The sequence below is a fragment of the Oncorhynchus masou genome, unplaced genomic scaffold (assembly GCF_036934945.1).
Source record: "Oncorhynchus masou masou isolate Uvic2021 unplaced genomic scaffold, UVic_Omas_1.1 unplaced_scaffold_2739, whole genome shotgun sequence".
In the NCBI taxonomy this organism is placed as follows: domain Eukaryota; kingdom Metazoa; phylum Chordata; class Actinopteri; order Salmoniformes; family Salmonidae; genus Oncorhynchus; species Oncorhynchus masou.
In genome coordinates this window covers 6,357-29,665 of record NW_027009172.1, presented here as the reverse complement: position 1 = coordinate 29,665, position 23,309 = coordinate 6,357, and the positions used below count along the sequence as shown (strand labels likewise).

The window sequence follows — 23,309 nt, the reverse complement described above, 5'->3', positions numbered from 1 at the left end:
TGTTACCTCCTCAGAGATCTGTCCTGTGTGTTCTGTCCTGTGTGTTACCTCCTCAGAGATCTGTCCTGTGTGTTACCTCCTCAGAGATCTGTCCTGTGTGTTACCTCCTCAGAGATCTGTCCTGTGTGTTACCTCCTCAGAGATCTGTCCTGTGTGTTACCTCCTCAGAGATCTGTCCTGAGATCTGTCCTGTGTTACCTCCTCAGAGATCTGTCCTGTGTGTTACCTCCTCAGAGATCTGTCCTGTGTGTTACCTCCTCAGAGATCTGTCCTGTGTGTTACCTCCTCAGAGATCTGTCCTGTGTGTTACCTCCTCAGAGATCTGTCCTGTGTGTTACCTCCTCAGAGATCTGTCCTGTGTGATCAGAGATCTGTCCTCCTCCTCAGAGATCTGTCCTGTGTGTTACCTCCTCAGAGATCTGTCCTGTGTGTTACCTCCTCAGAGATCTGTCCTGTGTGTTACCTCCTCAGAGATCTGTCCTGTGTGTTACCTCCTCAGAGATCTGTCCTGTGTGTTACCTCCTCAGAGATCTGTCCTGTGTGTTACCTCCTCAGAGATCTGTCCTGTGTGATTACCTCCTCAGAGATCTGTCCTGTGTGTTACCTCCTCAGAGATCTGTCCTGTGTGTTACCTCCTCAGAGATCTGTCCTGTGTGTTACCTCCTCAGAGATCTGTCCTGTGTGTTACCTCCTCAGAGATCTGTCCTGTGTGTTACCTCCTCAGAGATCTGTCCTGTGATGTTACCTCCTCAGAGATCTGTCCTGTGTGTTACCTCCTCAGAGATCTGTCCTGTGTGTTACCTCCTCAGAGATCTGTCCTGTGTGTTACCTCCTCAGAGATCTGTCCTGTGTGTTACCTCCTCAGAGATCTGTCCTGTGTGATGTGTTACCTCCTCAGAGATCTGTCCTGTGTGTTACCTCCTCAGAGATCTGTCCTGTGTGTTACCTCCTCAGAGATCTGTCCTGTGTGTTACCTCCTCAGAGATCTGTCCTGTGTGTTACCTCCTCAGAGATCTGTCCTGTGTGTTACCTCCTCAGAGATCTGTCCTGTGTGTTACCTCCTCAGAGATCTGTCCTGTGTGTTACCTCCTCAGAGATCTGTCCTGTGTGTTACCTCCTCAGAGATCTGTCCTGTGTGTTACCTCCTCAGAGATCTGTCCTGTGTGTTACCTCCTCAGAGATCTGTCCTGTGTGTTACCTCCTCAGAGATCTGTCCTGTGTGTTACCTCCTCAGAGATCTGTCCTGTGTGTTGTTACCTCCTCAGAGATCTGTCCTGTGTGTTACCTCCTCAGAGATCTGTCCTGTGTGTTACCTCCTCAGAGATCTGTCCTGTGTGTTACCTCCTCAGAGATCTGTCCTGTGTGTTACCTCCTCAGAGATCTGTCCTGTGTGTTACCTCCTCAGAGATCTGTCCTGTGTGTTACCTCCTCAGAGATCTGTCCTCAGAGATCTGTCCTGTGTGATGTGTACCTCCTCAGAGATCTGTCCTGTGTGTTACCTCCTCAGAGATCTGTCCTGTGTGTTACCTCCTCAGAGATCTGTCCTGTGTGTTACCTCCTCAGAGATCTGTCCTGTGTGTTACCTCCTCAGAGATCTGTCCTGTGTGTTACCTCCTCAGAGATCTGTCCTGTGTGTTACCTCCTCAGAGATCTGTCCTGTGTGTTACCTCCTCAGAGATCTGTCCTGTGTGTTACCTCCTCAGAGATCTGTCCTCCTCAGAGATCTGTCCTGTGTGTTACCTCCTCAGAGATCTGTCCTGTGTGTTACCTCCTCAGAGATCTGTCCTGTGTGTTACCTCCTCAGAGATCTGTCCTGTGTGTTACCTCCTCAGAGATCTGTCCTGTGTGAGATCTGTCCTGTGTGTTACCTCCTCAGAGATCTGTCCTGTGTGTTACCTCCTCAGAGATCTGTCCTGTGTGTTACCTCCTCAGAGATCTCTGTCCTGTGTGTTACCTGTCAGAGATCTGTCCTGTGTTTACCTCCTCAGAGATCTGTCCTGTGTGTTACCTCCTCAGAGATCTGTCCTGTGTGTTACCTCCTCAGAGATCTGTCCTGTGTGTTACCTCCTCAGAGATCTGTCCTGTGTGTTACCTCCTCAGAGATCTGTCCTGTGTGTTACCTCCTCAGAGATCTGTCCTGTGTGTTACCTCCTCAGAGATCTGTCCTGTGTGTTACCTCCTCAGAGATCTGTCCTGTGTGTTACCTCCTCAGAGATCTGTCCTGTGTGTTACCTCCTCAGAGATCTGTCCTGTGTGTTACCTCCTCAGAGATCTGTCCTGTGTGTTACCTCCTCAGAGATCTGCCCTGTGTGTTACCTCCTCAGAGATCTGTCCTGTGTGTTACCTCCTCAGAGATCTGTCCTGTGTGTGCGTTACCTCCTCAGAGATCTGTCCTGTGTGTTACCTCCTCAGAGATCTGTCCTGTGTGTTACCTCCTCAGAGATCTGTCCTGTGTGTTACCTCCTCAGAGATCTGTCCTGTGTGAGATCTGTCCTGTGTGTTACCTCCTCAGAGATCTGTCCTGTGTGTTACCTCCTCAGAGATCTGTCCTGTGTGTTACCTCCTCAGAGATCTGTCCTGTGTTACCTCCTCAGAGATCTGTCCTGTGTGTTACCTCCTCAGAGATCTGTCCTGTGTGTTACCTCCTCAGAGATCTGTCCTGTGTGTTACCTCCTCAGAGATCTGTCCTGTGTGTTACCTCCTCAGAGATCTGTCCTGTGTGTTACCTCCTCAGAGATCTGTCCTGTGTGTTACCTCCTCAGAGATCTGTCCTGTGTGTTACCTCCTCAGAGATCTGTCCTGTGTGAGATCTGTCCTGTGTGTTACCTCCTCAGAGATCTGTCCTGTGTGTACCTCCTCAGAGATCTGTCCTGTGTGTTACCTCCTCAGAGATCTGTCCTGTGTGTTACCTCCTCAGAGATCTGTCCTGTGTGTTACCTCCTCAGAGATCTGTCCTGTGTGTTACCTCCTCAGAGATCTGTCCTGTGTGATGTGTTACCTCCTCAGAGATCTGTCATGGACAGATGTGTTACCTCCTCAGAGATCTGTCCTGTGTGTTACCTCCTCAGAGATCTGTCCTGTGTGTTACCTCCTCAGAGATCTGTCCTGTGTGTTACCTCCTCAGAGATCTGTCCTGTGTGTTACCTCCTCAGAGATCTGTCCTGTGTGTTACCTCCTCAGAGATCTGTCCTGTGTGTGTACCTCCTCAGAGATCTGTCCTGTGTGATGTGTTACCTCCTCAGAGATCTGTCCTGTGTGTTACCTCCTCAGAGATCTGTCCTGTGTGTTACCTCCTCAGAGATCTGTCCTGTGTGTTACCTCCTCAGAGATCTGTCCTGTGTGATGTGTTACCTCCTCAGAGATCTGTCCTGTGTGTTACCTCCTCAGAGGTCTGTCCTGTGTGTTACCTCCTCAGAGATCTGTCCTGTGTGATGTGTTACCTCCTCAGAGATCTGTCCTGTGTGTTACCTCCTCAGAGATCTGTCCTGTGTGTTACCTCCTCAGAGATCTGTCCTGTGTGTTACCTCCTCAGAGATCTGTCCTGTGTGTTACCTCCTCAGAGATCTGTCCTGTGTGTTACCTCCTCAGAGATCTGTCCTGTGTGTTACCTCCTCAGAGATCTGTCCTGTGTGTTACCTCCTCAGAGATCTGTCCTGTGTGTTACCTCCTCAGAGATCTGTCCTGTGTGTTTACCTCCTCAGAGATCTGTCCTGTGTGTTACCTCCTCAGAGATCTGTCCTGTGTGTTACCTCCTCAGAGATCTGTCCTGTGTGTTACCTCCTCAGAGATCTGTCCTGTGTGTGTACCTCCTCAGAGATCTGTCCTGTGTGTTACCTCCTCAGAGATCTGTCCTGTGTGTTACCTCCTCAGAGATCTGTCCTGTGTGTTACCTCCTCAGAGATCTGTCCTGTGTGTTACCTCCTCAGAGATCTGTCCTGTGTGTTACCTCCTCAGAGATCTGTCCTGTGTGTTACCTCCTCAGAGATCTGTCCTGTGTGTTACCTCCTCAGAGATCTGTCCTGTGTGTTACCTCCTCAGAGATCTGTCCTGTGTGTTACCTCCTCAGAGATCTGTCCTGTGTGATTACCTCCTCAGAGATCTGTCCTGTGTGTTACCTCCTCAGAGATCTGTCCTGTGTGATGTACCTCCTCAGAGATCTGTCCTGTGTGTTACCTCCTCAGAGATCTGTCCTGTGTGTTACCTCCTCAGAGATCTGTCCTGTGTGTTACCTCCTCAGAGATCTGTCCTGTGTGAGATCTGTCCTGTGTGTGTTACCTCCTCAGAGATCTGTCCTGTGTGTTACCTCCTCAGAGATCTGTCCTGTGTGTTACCTCCTCAGAGATCTGTCCTGTGTGTTACCTCCTCAGAGATCTGTCCTGTGTGTCTGTCCTCCTCAGAGATCTGTCCTGTGTGTTACCTCCTCAGAGATCTGTCCTGTGTGATGTGTTACCTCCTCAGAGATCTGTCCTGTGTGTTACCTCCTCAGAGATCTGTCCTGTGTGTTACCTCCTCAGATCTGTCCTGTGTGATTCTGTCCTGTGTGTTACCTCCTGTCCTGTGTGATGTGTTAGAGATCTGTCCTGTGTGTTACCTCCTCAGAGATCTGTCCTGTGTGATGTACCTCCTCAGAGATCTGTCCTGTGTGTTACCTCCTCAGAGATCTGTCCTGTGTGTTACCTCCTCAGAGATCTGTCCTGTGTGTTACCTCCTCAGAGATCTGTCCTGTGTGTTACCTCCTCAGAGAAATGTCCTGTGTGTTACCTCCTCAGAGGTCTGTCCTGTGTGTTACCTCCTCAGAGATCTGTCCTGTGTGATACCTCCTCAGAGATCTGTCCTGTGTGTTACCTCCTCAGAGATCTGTCCTGTCCTGTGTGTTACCTCCTCAGAGGTCTGTCCTGTGTGTTACCTCCTCAGAGAGCTGTCCTGTGTGTTACCTCCTCAGAGATCTGTCCTGTGTGTTACCTCCTCAGAGATCTGTCCTGTGTGTTACCTCCTCAGAGATCTGTCCTGTGTGTTACCTCCTCAGAGATCTGTCCTGTGTGTTACCTCCTCAGAGATCTGTCCTGTGTTACCTCCTCAGAGATCTGTCCTGTGTGTTACCTCCTCAGAGATCTGTCCTGTGTGTTACCTCCTCAGAGATCTGTCCTGTGTGTTACCTCCTCAGAGATCTGTCCTGTGTTACCTCCTCAGAGATCTGTCCTGTGTGTTACCTCCTCAGAGATCTGTCCTGTGTGTTACCTCCTCAGAGATCTGTCCTGTGTGTTACCTCCTCAGAGATCTGTCCTGTGTGTGTACCTCCTCAGAGATCTGTCCTGTGTGTTACCTCCTCAGAGATCTGTCCTGTGTGTTACCTCCTCAGAGATCTGTCCCTGTGTGTTACCTCCTCAGAGATCTGTCCTGTGTGTTACCTCCTCAGAGATCTGTCCTGTGTGTTACCTCCTCAGAGATCTGTCCTGTGTGTTACCTCCTCAGAGATCTGTCCTGTGTGTTACCTCCTCAGAGATCTGTCCTGTGTGTTACCTCCTCAGAGATCTGTCCTGTGTGTTACCTGAGATCTGTCCTGTGTACCTCCTCAGAGGTCTGTCCTGTGTGTTACCTCCTCAGAGATCTGTCCTGTGTGTGTACCTCCTCAGAGATCTGTCCTGTGTGTTACCTCCTCAGAGATCTGTCCTGTGTGTTACCTCCTCAGAGATCTGTCCTGTGTGTTACCTCCTCAGAGATCTGTCCTGTGTGTTACCTCCTCAGAGATCTGTCCTGTGTGTTACCTCCTCAGAGATCTGTCCTGTGTGTTACCTCCTCAGAGATCTGTCCTGTGTGTTACCTCCTCAGAGATCTGTCCTGTGTGTTACCTCCTCAGAGATCTGTCCTGTGTGTTACCTCCTCAGAGATCTGTCCTGTGTGATGTTACCTCCTCAGAGATCTGTCCTGTGTGTTACCTCCTCAGAGATCTGTCCTGTGTTACCTCCTCAGAGATCTGTCCTGTGTGTTACCTCCTCAGAGATCTGTCCTGTGTGTTTACCTCCTCAGAGATCTGTCCTGTGTGTTACCTCCTCAGAGATCTGTCCTGTGTGTTACCTCAGAGATCTGTCCTGTGTGTTACCTCCTCAGAGATCTGTCCTGTGTGTTACCTCCTCAGAGATCTGTCCTGTGTGTTACCTCCTCAGAGATCTGTCCTGTGTGTTACCTCCTCAGAGATCTGTCCTGTGTGTTACCTCCTCAGAGATCTGTCCTGTGTCCTGTTACCTCCTCAGAGATCTGTCCTGTGTTTACCTCCTCAGAGATCTGTCCTGTGTGTTACCTCCTCAGAGATCTGTCCTGTGTGTTACCTCCTCAGAGATCTGTCCCTGTGTGTTACCTCCTCAGAGATCTGTCCTGTGTGATGTTACCTCCTCAGAGATCTGTCCTGTGTGTTACCTCCTCAGAGATCTGTCCTGTGTGTTACCTCCTCAGAGATCTGTCCTGTGTGTTCTGTCCTGTGTGTTACCTCCTCAGAGATCTGTCCTGTGTGTTACCTCCTCAGAGATCTGTCCTGTGTGTTACCTCCTCAGAGATCTGTCCTGTGTGTTACCTCCTCAGAGATCTGTCCTGTCCTGTGTGTTACCTCCTCAGAGATCTGTCCTGTGTGTTACCTCCTCAGAGAGCTGTCCTGTGTGTTACCTCCTCAGAGATCTGTCCTGTGTGTTACCTCCTCAGAGATCTGTCCTGTGTGTTACCTCCTCAGAGATCTGTCCTGTGTGTTACCTCCTCCTCAGAGATCTGTCCTGTGTGTTACCTCCTCAGAGATCTGTCCTGTGTGTTACCTCCTCAGAGATCTGTCCTGTGTGATTACCTCCTCAGAGATCTGTCCTGTGTGTTACCTCCTCAGAGATCTGTCCTGTGTGATTACCTCCTCAGAGATCTGTCCTGTGTGTTACCTCCTCAGAGATCTGTCCTGTGTGTTACCTCCTCAGAGATCTGTCCTGTGTGTTACCTCCTCAGAGATCTGTCCTGTGTGTTACCTCCTCAGAGATCTGTCCTGTGTGTTACCTCCTCAGAGATCTGTCCTGTGTGTTACCTCCTCAGAGATCTGTCCTGTGTGTTACCTCCTCAGAGATCTGTCCTGTGTGTTACCTCCTCAGAGATCTGTCCTGTGTGATTACCTCCTCAGAGATCTGTCCTGTGTGATTACCTCCTCAGAGATCTGTCCTGTGTGATGTACCTCCTCAGAGATCTGTCCTGTGTGTTACCTCCTCAGAGATCTGTCCTGTGTGTTACCTCCTCAGAGATCTGTCCTGTGTGTTACCTCCTCAGAGATCTGTCCTGTGTGTTACCTCCTCAGAGATCTGTCCTGTGTTACCTCCTCAGAGATCTGTCCTGTGTGTTACCTCCTCAGAGATCTGTCCTGTGTGTTACCTCCTCAGAGATCTGTCCTGTGTGTTACCTCCTCAGAGATCTGTCCTGTGTGTTACCTCCTCAGAGATCTGTCCTGTGTGTTACCTCCTCAGAGATCTGTCCTGTGTGACCTCCTCAGAGATCTGTCCTACCTCCTCAGAGATCTGTCCTGTGTGTTACCTCCTCAGAGATCTGTCCTGTGTGTTACCTCCTCAGAGATCTGTCCTGTGTGTTACCTCCTCAGAGATCTGTCCTGTGTGTTACCTCCTCAGAGATCTGTCCTGTGTGTTACCTCCTCAGAGATCTGTCCTGTGTGTTACCTCCTCAGAGATCTGTCCTGTGTGTTACCTCCTCAGAGATCTGTCCTGTGTGTTACCTCCTCAGAGATCTGTCCTGTGTGTTACCTCCTCAGAGATCTGTCCTGTGTGTTACCTCCTCAGAGATCTGTCCTGTGTGTTACCTCCTCAGAGATCTGTCCTGTGTGTTACCTCCTCAGAGATCTGTCCTGTGTGTTACCTCCTCAGAGATCTGTCCCTGAGATCTGTGTGTGTTACCTCCTCAGAGATCTGTCCTGTGTGTTACCTCCTCAGAGATCTGTCCTGTGTGTTACCTCCTCAGAGATCTGTCCTGTGTGTTACCTCCTCAGAGATCTGTCCTGTGTGTTACCTCCTCAGAGATCTGTCCTGTGTGTTACCTCCTCAGAGATCTGTCCTGTGTGTTACCTCCTCAGAGATCTGTCCTGTGTGTTACCTCCTCAGAGATCTGTCCTGTGTTACCTCCTCAGAGATTGTCCTGTGTGTACCTCCTCAGAGATCTGTCCTGTGTGTTACCTCCTCAGAGATCTGTCCTGTGTGTTACCTCCTCAGAGATCTGTCCTGTGTGTTACCTCCTCAGAGATCTGTCCTGTGTGTTACCTCCTCAGAGATCTGCCTCAGAGATCTGTCCTGTGTGTTACCTCCTCAGAGATCTGTCCTGTGTGTTACCTCCTCAGAGATCTGTCCTGTGTGTTACCTCCTCAGAGATCTGTCCTGTGTGTTACCTCCTCAGAGATCTGTCCTGTGTGTTACCTCCTCAGAGATCTGTCCTGTGTGTTACCTCCTCAGAGATCTGTCCTGTGTGAGATCTGTCCTGTGTGTGTGTTACCTCCTCAGAGATCTGTCCTGTGTGTTACCTCCTCAGAGATCTGTCCTGTGTGTTACCTCCTCAGAGATCTGTCCTGTGTGTTACCTCCTCAGAGATCTGTCCTGTGTGTTACCTCCTCAGAGATCTGTCCTGTGTGTTACCTCCTCAGAGATCTGTCCTGTGTTACCTCCTCAGAGATCTGTCCTGTGTGTTACCTCCTCAGAGATCTGTCCTGTGTGTTACCTCCTCAGAGATCTGTCCTGTGTGTTACCTCCTCAGAGATCTGTCCTGTGTGTTACCTCCTCAGAGATCTGTCCTGTGTGATGTGTTACCTCCTCAGAGATCTGTCCTGTGTGATGTGTTACCTCCTCAGAGATCTGTCCTGTGTGTTACCTCCTCAGAGATCTGTCCTGTGTGTTACCTCCTCAGAGATCTGTCCTGTGTGTTACCTCCTCAGAGATCTGTCCTGTGTGTTACCTCCTCAGAGATCTGTCCTGTGTGTGTTACCTCAGAGATCTGTCCTGTGTGACCTCCTCAGAGATCTGTCCTGTGTGTTACCTCCTCAGAGATCTGTCCTGTGTGTTACCTCCTCAGAGATCTGTCCTGTGTGTTACCTCCTCAGAGATCTGTCCTGTGTGATGTGTTACCTCCTCAGAGATCTGTCATGGACAGATGTGTTACCTCCTCAGAGATCTGTCCTGTTACCTCCTCAGAGATCTGTCCTGTGTGTTACCTCCTCAGAGATCTGTCCTGTGTGTTACCTCCTCAGAGATCTGTCCTGTGTGTTACCTCCTCAGAGATCTGTCCTGTGTGTTACCTCCTCAGAGTCCTGTGTGATCTGTCCTGTCTGTGTTACCTCCTCAGAGATCTGTCCTGTGTGTTACCTCCTCAGAGATCTGTCCTGTGTGTTACCTCCTCAGAGATCTGTCCTGTGTGTTACCTCCTCAGAGATCTGTCCTGTGTGTTACCTCCTCAGAGATCTGTCCTGTGTGTTACCTCCTCAGAGATCTGTCCTGTGTGTTACCTCCTCAGAGATCTGTCCTGTGTGTTACCTCCTCAGAGATCTGTCCTGTGTGTTACCTCCTCAGAGATCTGTCCTGTGTGTTACCTCCTCAGAGATCTGTCTGTCCTGAGATCTGTGTGTACCTCCTCAGAGATCTGTCCTGTGTGTTACCTCCTCAGAGATCTGTCCTGTGTGTTACCTCCTCAGAGATCTGTCCTGTGTGTTACCTCCTCAGAGATCTGTCCTGTGTGTTACCTCCTCAGAGATCTGTCCTGTGTGTTACCTCCTCAGAGATCTGTCCTGTGTGTTACCTCCTCAGAGATCTGTCCTGTGTGTTACCTCCTCAGAGATCTGTCCTGTGTGTTACCTCCTCAGAGATCTGTCCTGTGTGTTACCTCCTGTCCTGTGTGTTAGAGATCTGTCCTGTGTGTTACCTCCTCAGAGATCTGTCCTGTGTGTTACCTCCTCAGAGATCTGTCCTGTGTGTTACCTCCTCAGAGATCTGTCCTGTGTGTTACCTCCTCAGAGATCTGTCCTGTGTGTTACCTCCTCAGAGATCTGCCCTGTGTGTTACCTCCTCAGAGATCTGTCCTGTGTGTTACCTCCTCAGAGATCTGTCCTGTGTGTTACCTCCTCAGAGATCTGTCCTGTGTGTTACCTCCTCAGAGATCTGTCCTGTGTGTGCGTTGCATCTCTCCAGATCTCTCCTCAGCAGTGTGTTCTGTTTCTCCAGCTGCAACAGTCTACGGGCCAGATGGACACTGCAACACACATAAAATAAACTCTCAAACATAAAACCAAACAATAATCATGTATCACAAATTCCACCCTATTCCCTATATAGTGCACTAGTTTAGACCAGGGCCCTATAGAACCCTATATAGTGCACTACTTTAGTCCAGGGCCCCATAGAACCCTATTCCCTATATATAGTGCACTACTTTAGACCAGGGCCCTATAGAACCCTATTCCCTATAGTGCACTACTTTAGACCAGGGCCCTATAGAACCCTATTCCCTATATAGTGCACTACTTTAGACCAGGGCCATATAGAACCCTATTCCCTATATAGTGCACTACTTTAGACCAGGGCCCTATAGAACCCTATATAGTACACTACTTTAGACCAGGGCCCTATAGAACCCTATATAGTACACTACTTTAGACCAGGGCCCTATAGAACCCTATATAGTGCACTACTTTAGACCAGGGCCCTATAGAACCCTATTCCCTATATAGTGCACTACTTTAGACCAGGGCCCTATAGAACCCTATATAGTGCACTACTTTAGACCAGGGCCCTATAGAACCCTATATAGTACACTACTTTAGACCAGGGCCCTATAGAACCCTATATAGTGCACTACTTTAGACCAGGGCCCTATAGAACCCTATTCCCTATATAGTGCACTACTTTAGACCAGGGCCCTATAGAACCCTATATAGTGCACTACTTTAGACCAGGGCCCTATAGAACCCTATTCCCTATATAGTGCACTACTTTAGACCAGGGCCCTATAGAACCCTATATAGTGCACTACTTTAGACCAGGGCCCTATAGAACCCTATTCCCTATATAGTGCACTACTTTAGACCAGGGCCCTATAGAACCCTATATAGTACACTACTTTAGACCAGGGCCCTATAGAACCCTATATAGTACACTACTTTAGACCAGGGCCCTATAGAACCCTATATAGTGTACTACTTTAGACCAGGGCCCTATAGAACCCTATTCCCTATATAGTGCACTACTTTAGACCAGGGCCCTATAGAACCCTATATAGTGCACTACTTTAGACCAGGGCCCTATAGAACCCTATTCCCTATATAGTGCACTACTTTAGACCAGGGCCCTATAGAACCCTATATAGTGCACTACTTTAGACCAGGGCCCTATAGAACCCTATTCCCTATATAGTGCACTACTTTAGACCAGGGCCCTATAGAACCCTATATAGTGCACTACTTTAGACCAGGGCCCTATAGAACCCTATTCCCTATATAGTGCACTACTTTAGACCAGGGCCCTATAGAACCCTATATAGTGCACTACTTTAGACCAGGGCCCTATAGAACCCTATTCCCTATATAGTGCACTACTTTAGACCAGGGCCCTATAGAACCCTATATAGTGCACTACTTTAGACCAGGGCCCTATAGAACCCTATATAGTGCACTACTTTAGACCAGGGCCCTATAGAACCCTATATAGTGCACTACTTTAGACCAGGGCCCTATAGAACCCTATATAGTACACTACTTTAGACCAGGGCCCTATAGAACCCTATATAGTACACTACTTTAGACCAGGGCCCTATAGAACCCTATTCCCTATATAGTGCACTACTTTAGACCAGGGCCCTATAGAACCCTATATAGTGCACTACTTTAGACCAGGGCCCTATAGAACCCTATATAGTACACTACTTTAGACCAGGGCCCTATAGAACCCTATATAGTACACTACTTTAGACCAGGGCCCTATAGAACCCTATTCCCTATATAGTGCACTACTTTAGACCAGGGCCCTATAGAACCCTATATAGTGCACTACTTCAGACCAGGGCCCTATAGAACCCTATATAGTGCACTACTTCAGACCAGGGCCCTATAGAACCCTATATAGTGCACTACTTCAGACCAGGGCCCTATAGAACACTATATAGTGCACTACTTCAGACCAGGGCCCTATAGAACCCTATATAGTGCACTACTTCAGACCAGGGCCCTATAGAACCCTATATAGTACACTACTTTAGACCAGGGCCCATAGTGAATAAGAGGCCGTTCGGGGCCCCGTCAGGTCAGATCTCACCTCTGCCTGAGTCGTCTCTTGGCGGTTGTGGGAACGTTGGCACCATAGCCGTAGGAGAACAGAACTCTCTCTGCTTCCTCCTCATTATCAACTGACCAGAGAGACAACAACCAACGGAAATAACGAATGGTTACATTTCATAACGGAAAATATTGCATCAGAGCAGTGTGTGTGTGTGCATCACTGTCGATCACTGCTACTGGTATTATCCTAACGTCGTGAGAACATTACTTTCAGCAGTAGTCCCTCCAGGACAGCCGACAGTAGACAGAGTGTGTGTGTGTGTGTGTGTGTATCACTGCTACTGGTATTATCCTAACGTCGTGAGAACATTACTTTCAGCAGTAGTCCCTCCAGGACAGCCGACAGTAGACAGAGTGTGTGTGTGTGTGTGTGTGTGTGTGTGTGTGTGTGTGTGTGTGTGTGTGTGTATCTCTGCTACTGGTATTATCCTAACATCGTGAGAACATTACTTTCAGCAGCCTGCATGGTGACGTCGTCCAGCTCCTGCTCCAGTTTCTCGTAGGTCTGTAGTCTGGCCTGCTGCTCAGCATTCTGGGCCTGGAGTTCCGTTATCTGCTTCTCTGAGGACGCCTGAAGCCTGTACAACTCCTTGGTCATGACCTGATGGAAGACCCGGGGCAGTTATTATTATTATTCGTTTTTTATTTTACCTTTATTTTACTTGGGCAAGTCAGTTACGAACAAATTCTTATTTTCAATGACGGCCTAGGAACAGTGGGTTAACTGCCTGTTCAGGGGTAGAACGACAGATTTGTACCTTGCAACCTGTCGGTTACTAGTCCAATGCTCTAACCACTAGGATACCCTGCCGCCCCAGGGCTCAGCAAGCTGTATGTAACACCCTGGACCAGAGCTACGGGCTGTATGTAACACCCTGGACCAGAGCTACGGGCTGTATGTAACACCCTGGACCAGAGCTACGGGCTGTATGTAACACCCTGGACCAGAGCTAAGGGGCTGTATGTAACACCCTGGACCAGAACTAAGGGGCTGTATGTAACACCCTGGACCAGAGCTAAGGGGCTGTATGTAACACCCTGGACCAGACCTAAGGGGCTGTATGTAACACCCTGGACCAGAACTAAGGGGCTGTATGTAACACCCTGGACCAGAGCGAAGGGGCTGCCCTTCTAGGATGTTCTAACAACCAAAATGCTTAGGATTCCAGTAGTCTGGTTTTCTGGTTCCTCCTCTGGGCCCTGGTCTAAAGTAGTGCACTATATAGGGAATAGGGTTCTATAGGGCCCTGGTCTAAAGTAGTGCACTATATAGGGAATAGGGTTCTATAGGGTCCTGGTCTAAAGTATTGCACTATATAGGGAATAGGGTTCTATAGGGTTCTGGTCTAAAGTAGTGCACTATATAGGGAATAGGGTTCTATAGGGCCCTGGTCTAAAGTAGTGCACTATATAGGGAATAGGGTTCTATAGGGCCCTGGTCTAAAGTAGTGCACTATATAGGGAATAGGGTTATATAGGGTCCTGGTCTAAGGTAGTGCACTATATAGGGAATAGGGTTCTATAGGGTCCTGGTCTAAGGTAGTGCACTATATAGGGAATAGGGTTCTATAGGGTCCTGGTCTAAAGTAGTGCACTATACAGGGAATAGGGCACCATTTGGGACCCCCACCTCTAGCTTCTTCTGGTGTTTCTCTGTCTCCATCTGCCACTGTTCCAGGTTCCTGGCGGTCTCCTCCTGTACCATCTGAGAGCGCTCTGTCTCAAAGCTCCTCAGCTTCAACTGGTTCAGGAGCTCTGCCACCCGGCTGTCTGTCCCCGTCTGGACACCACGGAACCTGGGGACACACACAGTTATATATATTTAACCTGGACACACACAGTTATATATATTTAACCTGGGGACACACAGTTATATATATTTAACCTGGGGACACACAGTTATATATATTTAACCTGGGGGGACACACACACAGTTATATATATTTAACCTGGGGACACACACAGTTATATATATTTAACCTGGGGACGCACACACAGTTATATATATTTAACCTGGGGACACACACAGTTATATATATTTAACCTGGGGGGACACACAGTTATATATATTTAACCTGGGGACACACACAGTTATATATATTTAACCTGGACACACACACAGTTATATATATTTAACCTGGGGACACACACAGTTATATATATTTAACCTGGGGACACACACAGTTATATATATTTAACCTGGGGACACACACAGTTATATATATTTAACCTGGGGACACACACACAGTTATATATATTTAACCTGGGGACACACACACAGTTATATATATTTAACCTGGGGACACACACAGTTATATATATTTAACCTGGGGACACACACAGTTATATATATTTAACCTGGAGACACACAGTTATATATATTTAACCTGGGGACACACACAGTTATATATATTTAACCTGGGGACACACAGTTATATATATTTAACCTGGACACACACAGTTATATATATTTAACCTGGACACACAGTTATATATATTTAACCTGGGGACACACACAGTTATATATATTTAACCTGGACACACACAGTTATATATATTTAACCTGGACACACAGTTATATATATTTAACCTGGGGATACACACAGTTATATATATTTAACCTGGGGACACACACAGTTATATATATTTAACCTGGGGACACACACAGTTATATATATTTAATGTGAGGACACACACACAATTATATATATTTAACCTGGACACACACACAGTTATATATATTTAACCTGGGGACACACACAGTTATATATATTTAACCTGGGGACACACACAGTTATATATATTTAACCTGGGGACACACACACAGTTATATATATTTAACCTGGACACACACAGTTCTATATATTTAACCTGGGGACACACAGTTATATATATTTAACCTGGAGACACACACAGTTATATATATTTAACCTGGGGACACACACAGTTATATATATTTAACCTGGGGACACACACAGTTATATATATTTAACCTGGGGACACACAGTTATATATATTTAACCTGGAGACACACACAGTTCTATATATTTAACCTGGGGACACACAGTTATATATATTTAACCTGGACACACACACAGTTATATATATTTAACCTGGACACACACACAGTTATATATATTTAACCTGGACACACACAGTTATATATATTTAACCTGGAGACACACACAGTTATATATATTTAACCTGGGGACACACAGTTATATATATTTAACCTGGGGACACACACAGTTATATATATTTAACCTGGAGACACACACAGTTCTATATATTTAACCTGGGGACACACAGTTATATATATTTAACCTGGGGACACACACAGTTATATATATTTAACCTGGACACACACACACAGTTATATATATTTAACCTGGGGACACACACACACAGTTATATATATTTAACCTGGAGACACACAGTTATATATATTTAACCTGGACACACACACACAGTTATATATATTTAACCTGGACACACACAGTTATATATATTTAACCTGGAGACACACAGTTATATATATTTAACCTGGAGACACACAGTTATATATATTTAACCTGGACACACACACACAGTTATATATATTTAACCTGGGGACACACACACACAGTTATATATATTTAACCTGGAGACACACAGTTATATATATTTAACCTGGACACACACAGTTATATATATTTAACCTGGACACACACAGTTATATATATTTAACCTGGGGACACACAGTTATATATATTTAACCTGGGGACACACACAGTTATATATATTTAACCTGGGGACACACACAGTTATATATATTTAACCTGGGGACACACACAGTTATATATATTAACCTGGGGACACACACAGTTATATATATTTAACCTGACACACACAGTTATATATATTTAACCTGGGGACACACACAGTTATATATATTTAACCTGGGGACACACACAGTTATATATATTTAACCTGGACACACACACAGTTATATATATTTAACCTGGGGACACACACAGTTATATATATTTAACCTGGGGACACACACAGTTATATATATTTAACCTGGGGACACACACAGTTATATATATTTAACCTGGGGACACACACAGTTCTATATATTTAACCTGGGGACACACACAGTTATATATATTTAACCTGGGGACACACACAGTTATATATATTTAACCTGGACACACACAGTTATATATATTTAACCTGGGGACACACACAGTTATATATATTTAACCTGGGGACACACACACAGTTATATATATTTAACCTGGGACACACACAGTTATATATATTTAACCTGGGGACACACACAGTTATATATATTTAACCTGGGGACACACACAGTTATATATATTTAACCTGGGGGACACACACAGTTATATATATTTAACCTGGGACACACAGTTATATATATTTAACCTGGGGACACACACACAGTTATATATATTTAACCTGGGGACACACAGTTATATATATTTAACCTGGGGACACACAGTTATATATATTTAACCTGGGGACACACACAGTTATATATATTTAACCTGGGGACACACAGTTATATATTTAACCTGGGGACACACACAGTTATATATATTTAACCTGGGGACACACACAGTTACACACACACAGTTATATATATTTTAACCTGGGGACCTGGGGACACACACAGTTATATATATTTAACCTGGGGACACAGTTATATATATTTAACCTGGGGACACACACAGTTATATATATTTAACCTGGGGACACACACAGTTATATATATTTAACCTGGGGACACACACAGTTATATATATTTAACCTGGGGACACACACAGTTATATATATTTAACCTGGGACACACACACAGTTATATATTTAACCTGGACACACACACAGTTATATATTTTAACCTGGACACACACACAGTTATATATATTTAACCTGGGGACACACACAGTTATATATATTTAACCTGGGGACACACACAGTTATATATATTTAACCTGGGGACACACACAGTTATATATATTTAACCTGGGGACACACAGTTATATATATTTAACCTGGACACACACACAGTTATATATATTTAACCTGGGGGACACACACAGTTATATATATTTAACCTGAGACACACAGTTATATATATTTTTAACCTGGAGACACACAGTTATATATATTTAACCTGGAGACACACAGTTATATATATTTAACCTGGACACACACACAGTTATATATATTTAACCTGGACACACAGTTATATATATTTAACCTGGGGACACACACAGTTATATATATTTAACCTGGACACACACACAGTTATATATATTTAACCTGACACACACAGTTATATATATTTAACCTGGACACACACACAGTTATATATATTTAACCTGGGGACACACACAGTTATATATATTTAACCTGGACACCTGGACACACAGTTATATATATTTAACCTGGGGACACACACAGTTATATATATTTAACCTGGACACACAGTTATATATATTTAACCTGGACACACACACAGTTATATATATTTAACCTGGGGACACACACAGTTATATATATTTAACCTGGACACACACACAGTTATATATATTTAACCTGGGGACACACACAGTTATATATATTTAACCTGGACACACACACAGTTATATATATTTAACCTGACACACACAGTTATATATATTTAACCTGGGGACACACACAGTTATATATATTTAACCTGGACACACACAGTTATATATATTTAACCTGGGGACACACACAGTTATATATATTTAACCTGGACACACACACAGTTATATATATTTAACCTGGACACACACAGTTATATATATTTAACCTGGACACACACACAGTTATATATTTTAACCTGACACACAGTTATATATATTTAACCTGGACACACACACAGTTATATATATTTAACCTGGGGACACACACAGTTATATATATTTAACCTGGACACACACAGTTATATATATTTAACCTGGGGACACACACAGTTATATATATTTAATGTGGGGACACACACAGTTCTATATATTTAATGTGAGGACACACACAGTTCTATATATTTAATGTGAGGACACACACAGTTATATATATTTAATGTGGGGACACAGAGACACTTTTACATTTGAGTTCTTATCCAGAGACAAGACACATGAACTCTTCCCAGTGAATCTTGCATGGGGGTGTTCAGTTAAACACGTGTGTTAAGTTGGGATAGAGTAGAGTAGAGGTCTCCCACTGATCTATGTTCTATTGGCTACAAACCACCTGCAGTTGTGTATCACTGACTACAAACCACCTGCAGTGATACTAGACAGGAAATGGTTCCATATGTATCACTGACTACAAACCACCTGCAGTGATACTAGACAGGAAATGGTTCCATATTTATCACTGACTACAAACCACCTGCAGTGATACTAGACAGGAAATGGTTCCATATGTATCACTGACTACAAACCACCTGCAGTGATACTAGACAGGAAATGGTTCCATATTTATCACTGACTACAAACCACCTGCAGTGATACTAGACAGGAAATGGTTCCATATGTTTCACTGACTACAAACCACCTGCAGTGATACTAGACAGGAAATAGTTTTTATATTTATCACTGACTACAAACCACCTGCAGTGATACTAGACAGGAAATGGTTCCATATGTTTCACTGACTACAAACCACCTGCAGTGATACTAGACAGGAAATGGTTCCATATTTATCACTGACTACAAACCACCTGCAGTGATACTAGACAGGAAATGGTTCCATATTTATCACTGACTACAAACCACCTGCAGTGATACTAGACAGGAAATGGTTCCATATTTATCACTGACTACAAACCACCTGCAGTGATACTAGACAGGAAATGGTTCCATATTTATCACTGACTACAAACCACCTGCAGTGATACTAGACAGGAAATGGTTCCATATGTATCACTGACTACAAACCACCCGCAGTGATACTAGACAGGAAATGGTTCCATATTTATCACTGACTATAAACCACCTGCAGTGATACTAGACAGGAAATGGTTCCATATGTTTCACTGACTACAAACCACCTGCAGTGATACTAGACAGGAAATGGTTCCATATTTATCACTGACTATAAACCACCTGCAGTGATACTAGACAGGAAATGGTTCCATATTTATCACTGACTACAAACCACCTGCAGTGATACTAGACAGGAAATGGTTCCATATGTATCACTGACTACAAACCACCTGCAGTGATACTAGACAGGAAATGGTTCCATATTTAACAACATAATAAACCACCTGCAATAACAGGATATTGTTTTGACTCATGTTGATCTATGAAACGGTTTATCAATCTGACTGGTGGGTGTAAGATATGAACCTGCAGCCTGTTCAGAAGGAAATGGTTCCATATTTATCACTGACTTCAAACCACGCACAACTGAGATGGCACCAATTAGACAAGGCTAGAACAAATCACACCTGCCTGACAGGAAATGCTCCATATTTAACAACATAATAAACACATCCTGCTGCCATTGTTTTGACTCCATGTTGATCTATGAAACGGTTGTTTTCAATCTGACTGGTGGGTGCTCCCATTCCTGCTGCCACTTCCTGCTCCCAAACTTCCAAATGCCCTGCTTCAGGCTGACCACTTCAACTGAGATGGCACCAATTAGACAAGGGTAGGAACAAATCACACCTTGATTGGGTCACTTCCTGGACTGCCACTTCCTGCTGCCACTTCCTGCTGCCACTTCCTGCTCCCACTTCCTGCTGCCACTTCCTGCTGCCACTTCCTGCTCCCACTTCCTGCTGCCACTTCCTGCTGCCACTTCCTGCTCCCACTTCCTGCTGCCACTTCCTGCTCCCACTTCCTGCTGCCACTTCCTGCTGCCACTTCCTGCTCCCACTTCCTGCTGCCACTTCCTGCTCCCACTTCCTGCTGCCACTTCCTGCTCCCACTTCCTGCTACTATGAACTGGCTTCCAGTTCAGCATCGGCGCTGCTGTGTAACTAGATGTTATGAACCCAAGCATACTTCCACAGTTGTGGCAAAATGGCAACAAAGTCAAGGTATTGGAGTGGCCATCACAAAGCCCTGACCTCAATCCTGTAGAAAATGTGTGGGCAGAACTGAAAAAGGCAGTGCGAGCAAGGAGGCCTACAAACCTGACTCAGTTACACCAGCTCTGTCAGGAGGAACGCTGCCAAAATTCACCAACTTATTGTGGGAAGCTTGTGGAAGGATACCCATACCATTTGACCCAAGTTAAACCATTTAAAGGCAATGCTACCAAATATTAATTGAGTGTATGTAAACTTCTGACCCACTGGGAATGTGATGAAAGAAATAAAAGCTGAAATAAATAATTATCTCTACTATTATTCTGACATTTCACATTCTTAAAATAAAGTGGTGAGCCTAACTGACCTAAAACAGGGATTTTTTTTTACTAGGATTAAAATGTCAGGAATTGTGGAAAAACTGAGGTAAAACGCATTTGGCTAAGGTGTATGTAAACTTCCTACTTCAACTGTATAAACTGTTGTTTCTCAATCAGACCGTCGGTTCGTATTGTATTCTGTTTGAGGCTGACGCAGAGAGACGAGCTGTGGAGAGGAGTCAGAGAGACCAGTTTTCTGTTTGAGGCTGACGCAGAGAGACGAGCTGTGGAGGGGAGTCACCAGTTTCTTGTTTGAGGCTGACGCAGAGAGACGAGCTGTGGGGGGGAGTCAATTTCCTGTTTTACTCCTGAGTTACTGGGGGCCGCATAGACAAGTCCGGACAGGGCACATGGCACCTCTCACACGGGCTCACCACCACACGCTCCAGGGTTTCCGTTCGCCCACATCTAATTAGCGCTGGCAAATTGCCTGGTAGAAGAAAGAAAAAATCCTGTTGTTTAAATGTTTTAATTTATGAAAATACCTTTTCCATTTGAGTAATTTACAGAGCATTCGGAAAGTATTCAGACCCCTGGGCTTTTCCCACATGTTGTTAAGTTAGACTTTTTCCCTCGATCTACACATAATAACCCGTAATGATGAGGCAAGAACATGTGTTGACATTTTGGCAAATTTCTTTCTTAAAAAAAAAATAATTTAATATTACATTTACATAAGTATTCAGACCCTTTACTCAGTACTTTGTTGAAGCACCTTTGGCAGCGATTACAGCCTCAAGTCTTCTTGGGTATGACGTTACAAGCTTGGTACACCTGTATTTGGGGAGTTTCTCCCATTCTTCTCTGCAGATCCTCTCAAGCTCTGTCAGGTTGATGGGGAGTGTCGCTACACAGCTATTTTCAGGTCTTTCTAGAGATGTTTGATCAGGTTCAAGTCCGGGCTGGGCCACTCAAGGACATTCAGAGAGTTGTCCTGAAGCCACTCCTGCGTTCTCTTGGCTGTGTGCTCAGGGTCGTTGTCCTGTTGGAAGTTGAACCTTCACCCCCAGTCTGAGGTCCTGAGCACTCTGGAGAAGGTTTTCATCAAGGATCTCTCTGTACTCTGTTTATCTTTCCTCGATCCTGACTAGTCTCCAGGTCCCTGCCAATGAAAACATCCCCACAGCATGATGCTGCCACCACCATGATTCACCGTAGGGATGGTGCCAAGTTTCCTCCACGCGTGACGCTTAGTATTCAGGCCAAAGAGTTCAATCTTGGTTTCATCAGACCAGAGAATCTTGTTTCTCATGGTCTGAGAGTCTTTAGGTGCCTTTGGCAAACTCCAAGTGGGCTGTCAGGTGCCTTTTACAGAGGAGTGGCGTCCGTCTGGCCACTCTACCATAAAGGCCTAATTGGTGGAGGGCTGCAGAGATGGTTGTCCTTCTGGAAGGTTCTCCCATCTCCACAGAGGAACTCTGGCGCTCTGTCGGGTTCTTGGTCACCTCCCTAATTGGTGGAGGGCTGCAGAGATGGTCTTGGTGGATCCAAACTTCTTCCATTAAAAATGATGGAGACCACGGCGTTCTTCGGGACCTTCAATGCTGCAGAAATGTTTTGGTCCCTTCCCCCAGATTGCTCTGACATGCACTGTCAACTGTGGGACCTTGTATAAACAAGTGTGTGCCTTTCTAAATCACGTCCAATCTTATTGAATGTACCACAGGTGGACTCCAATCAAGTTGTAGAAACACCTCAAGGATGATCAATGGAAACAGGACGCACCTGAGCTCAATGTCAGGTCTCATAGCAAAGGGCCTGAATACTTATGAAAATAAGGTATCTGTTTTTAGTTATTTTTAATACATTTGCAAAAATGTCTTAAAAACCTGTTCCCACTTCGTCAATATGGGGTATTGTGTGTAGATTGGCGGCGGGGTATCCTACTGGTTAGAGCGTTGGACTAGTAACCGAAAGGTTGCAAGTTCGAATCCCCGAGGACAAGGTAAAAATCTGTCGTTCTGCCCCTGAACAGGCAGTTAACCCACTGTTCCTAGGCCGTAATTGTAAATTGCCTAGTTAAATAAAGGTAAAAAAAAAAAAAAAAATGTATTTAATCCATTTTAGAATTAGACAGAACAGTAAAACAAAAGGTGCAACAATAAATCAAGTGGTCTGAAAACCTTCCTCGGAGGTGTAGAGACTTACGGGAGCTATGAAGGTCAAGTGCCTTGCTCAAGGGCACAGTGGTAGATGTTCCACGGGGTCAGGGATTCGAACCAGTGGCATTAACACGGTAATAAACCTTTGTGTCTGTCCGCCAAGCCTTCCTCAAGTGTTACTGTATCAATACTGGGCCATAATGTCGAACTACCATAGCAGAAGTCTGTCTGTTTGTGGCATAGTGAAAAGGCAGGTGAAAATGGGCCATAATGTTGAACTACCATAGAAGAAGTCTGTCTGTTTGTGGCACAGTGAAAAGGCAGGTGAAAATGGGCCATAATGTTGAACTACCATAGAAGAAGTCTGTCTGTTTGTGGCATAGTGAAAAGGCAGGTGAAAATGGGGCCAT

At 45.3% G+C, this 23,309-nt stretch overlaps 1 protein-coding gene across 1 annotated transcript in view; it reads right to left on the bottom strand.

Annotated features, from left to right (window-relative positions):
- Nucleotides 1–20,350, bottom strand: part of LOC135533861 (progesterone-induced-blocking factor 1-like) — a gene marked incomplete at its 3' end in the record, with an annotated part of 34,462 nt that extends 14,112 nt beyond the window's left edge. The window contains exons 1-5 of the mRNA XM_064961068.1: nt 20,067–20,350; nt 13,968–14,133; nt 12,788–12,938; nt 12,315–12,405; nt 10,155–10,257 (exon numbers count right to left, since the gene is read on the bottom strand). Coding sequence (XP_064817140.1) covers nt 10,155–10,257; nt 12,315–12,405; nt 12,788–12,938; nt 13,968–14,133; nt 20,067–20,350 — 795 coding nt within the window. The remainder of the gene's footprint in view (nt 1–10,154; nt 10,258–12,314; nt 12,406–12,787; nt 12,939–13,967; nt 14,134–20,066) is intronic.
- Between the last annotated feature and the right edge of the window lie 2,959 nt (nt 20,351–23,309).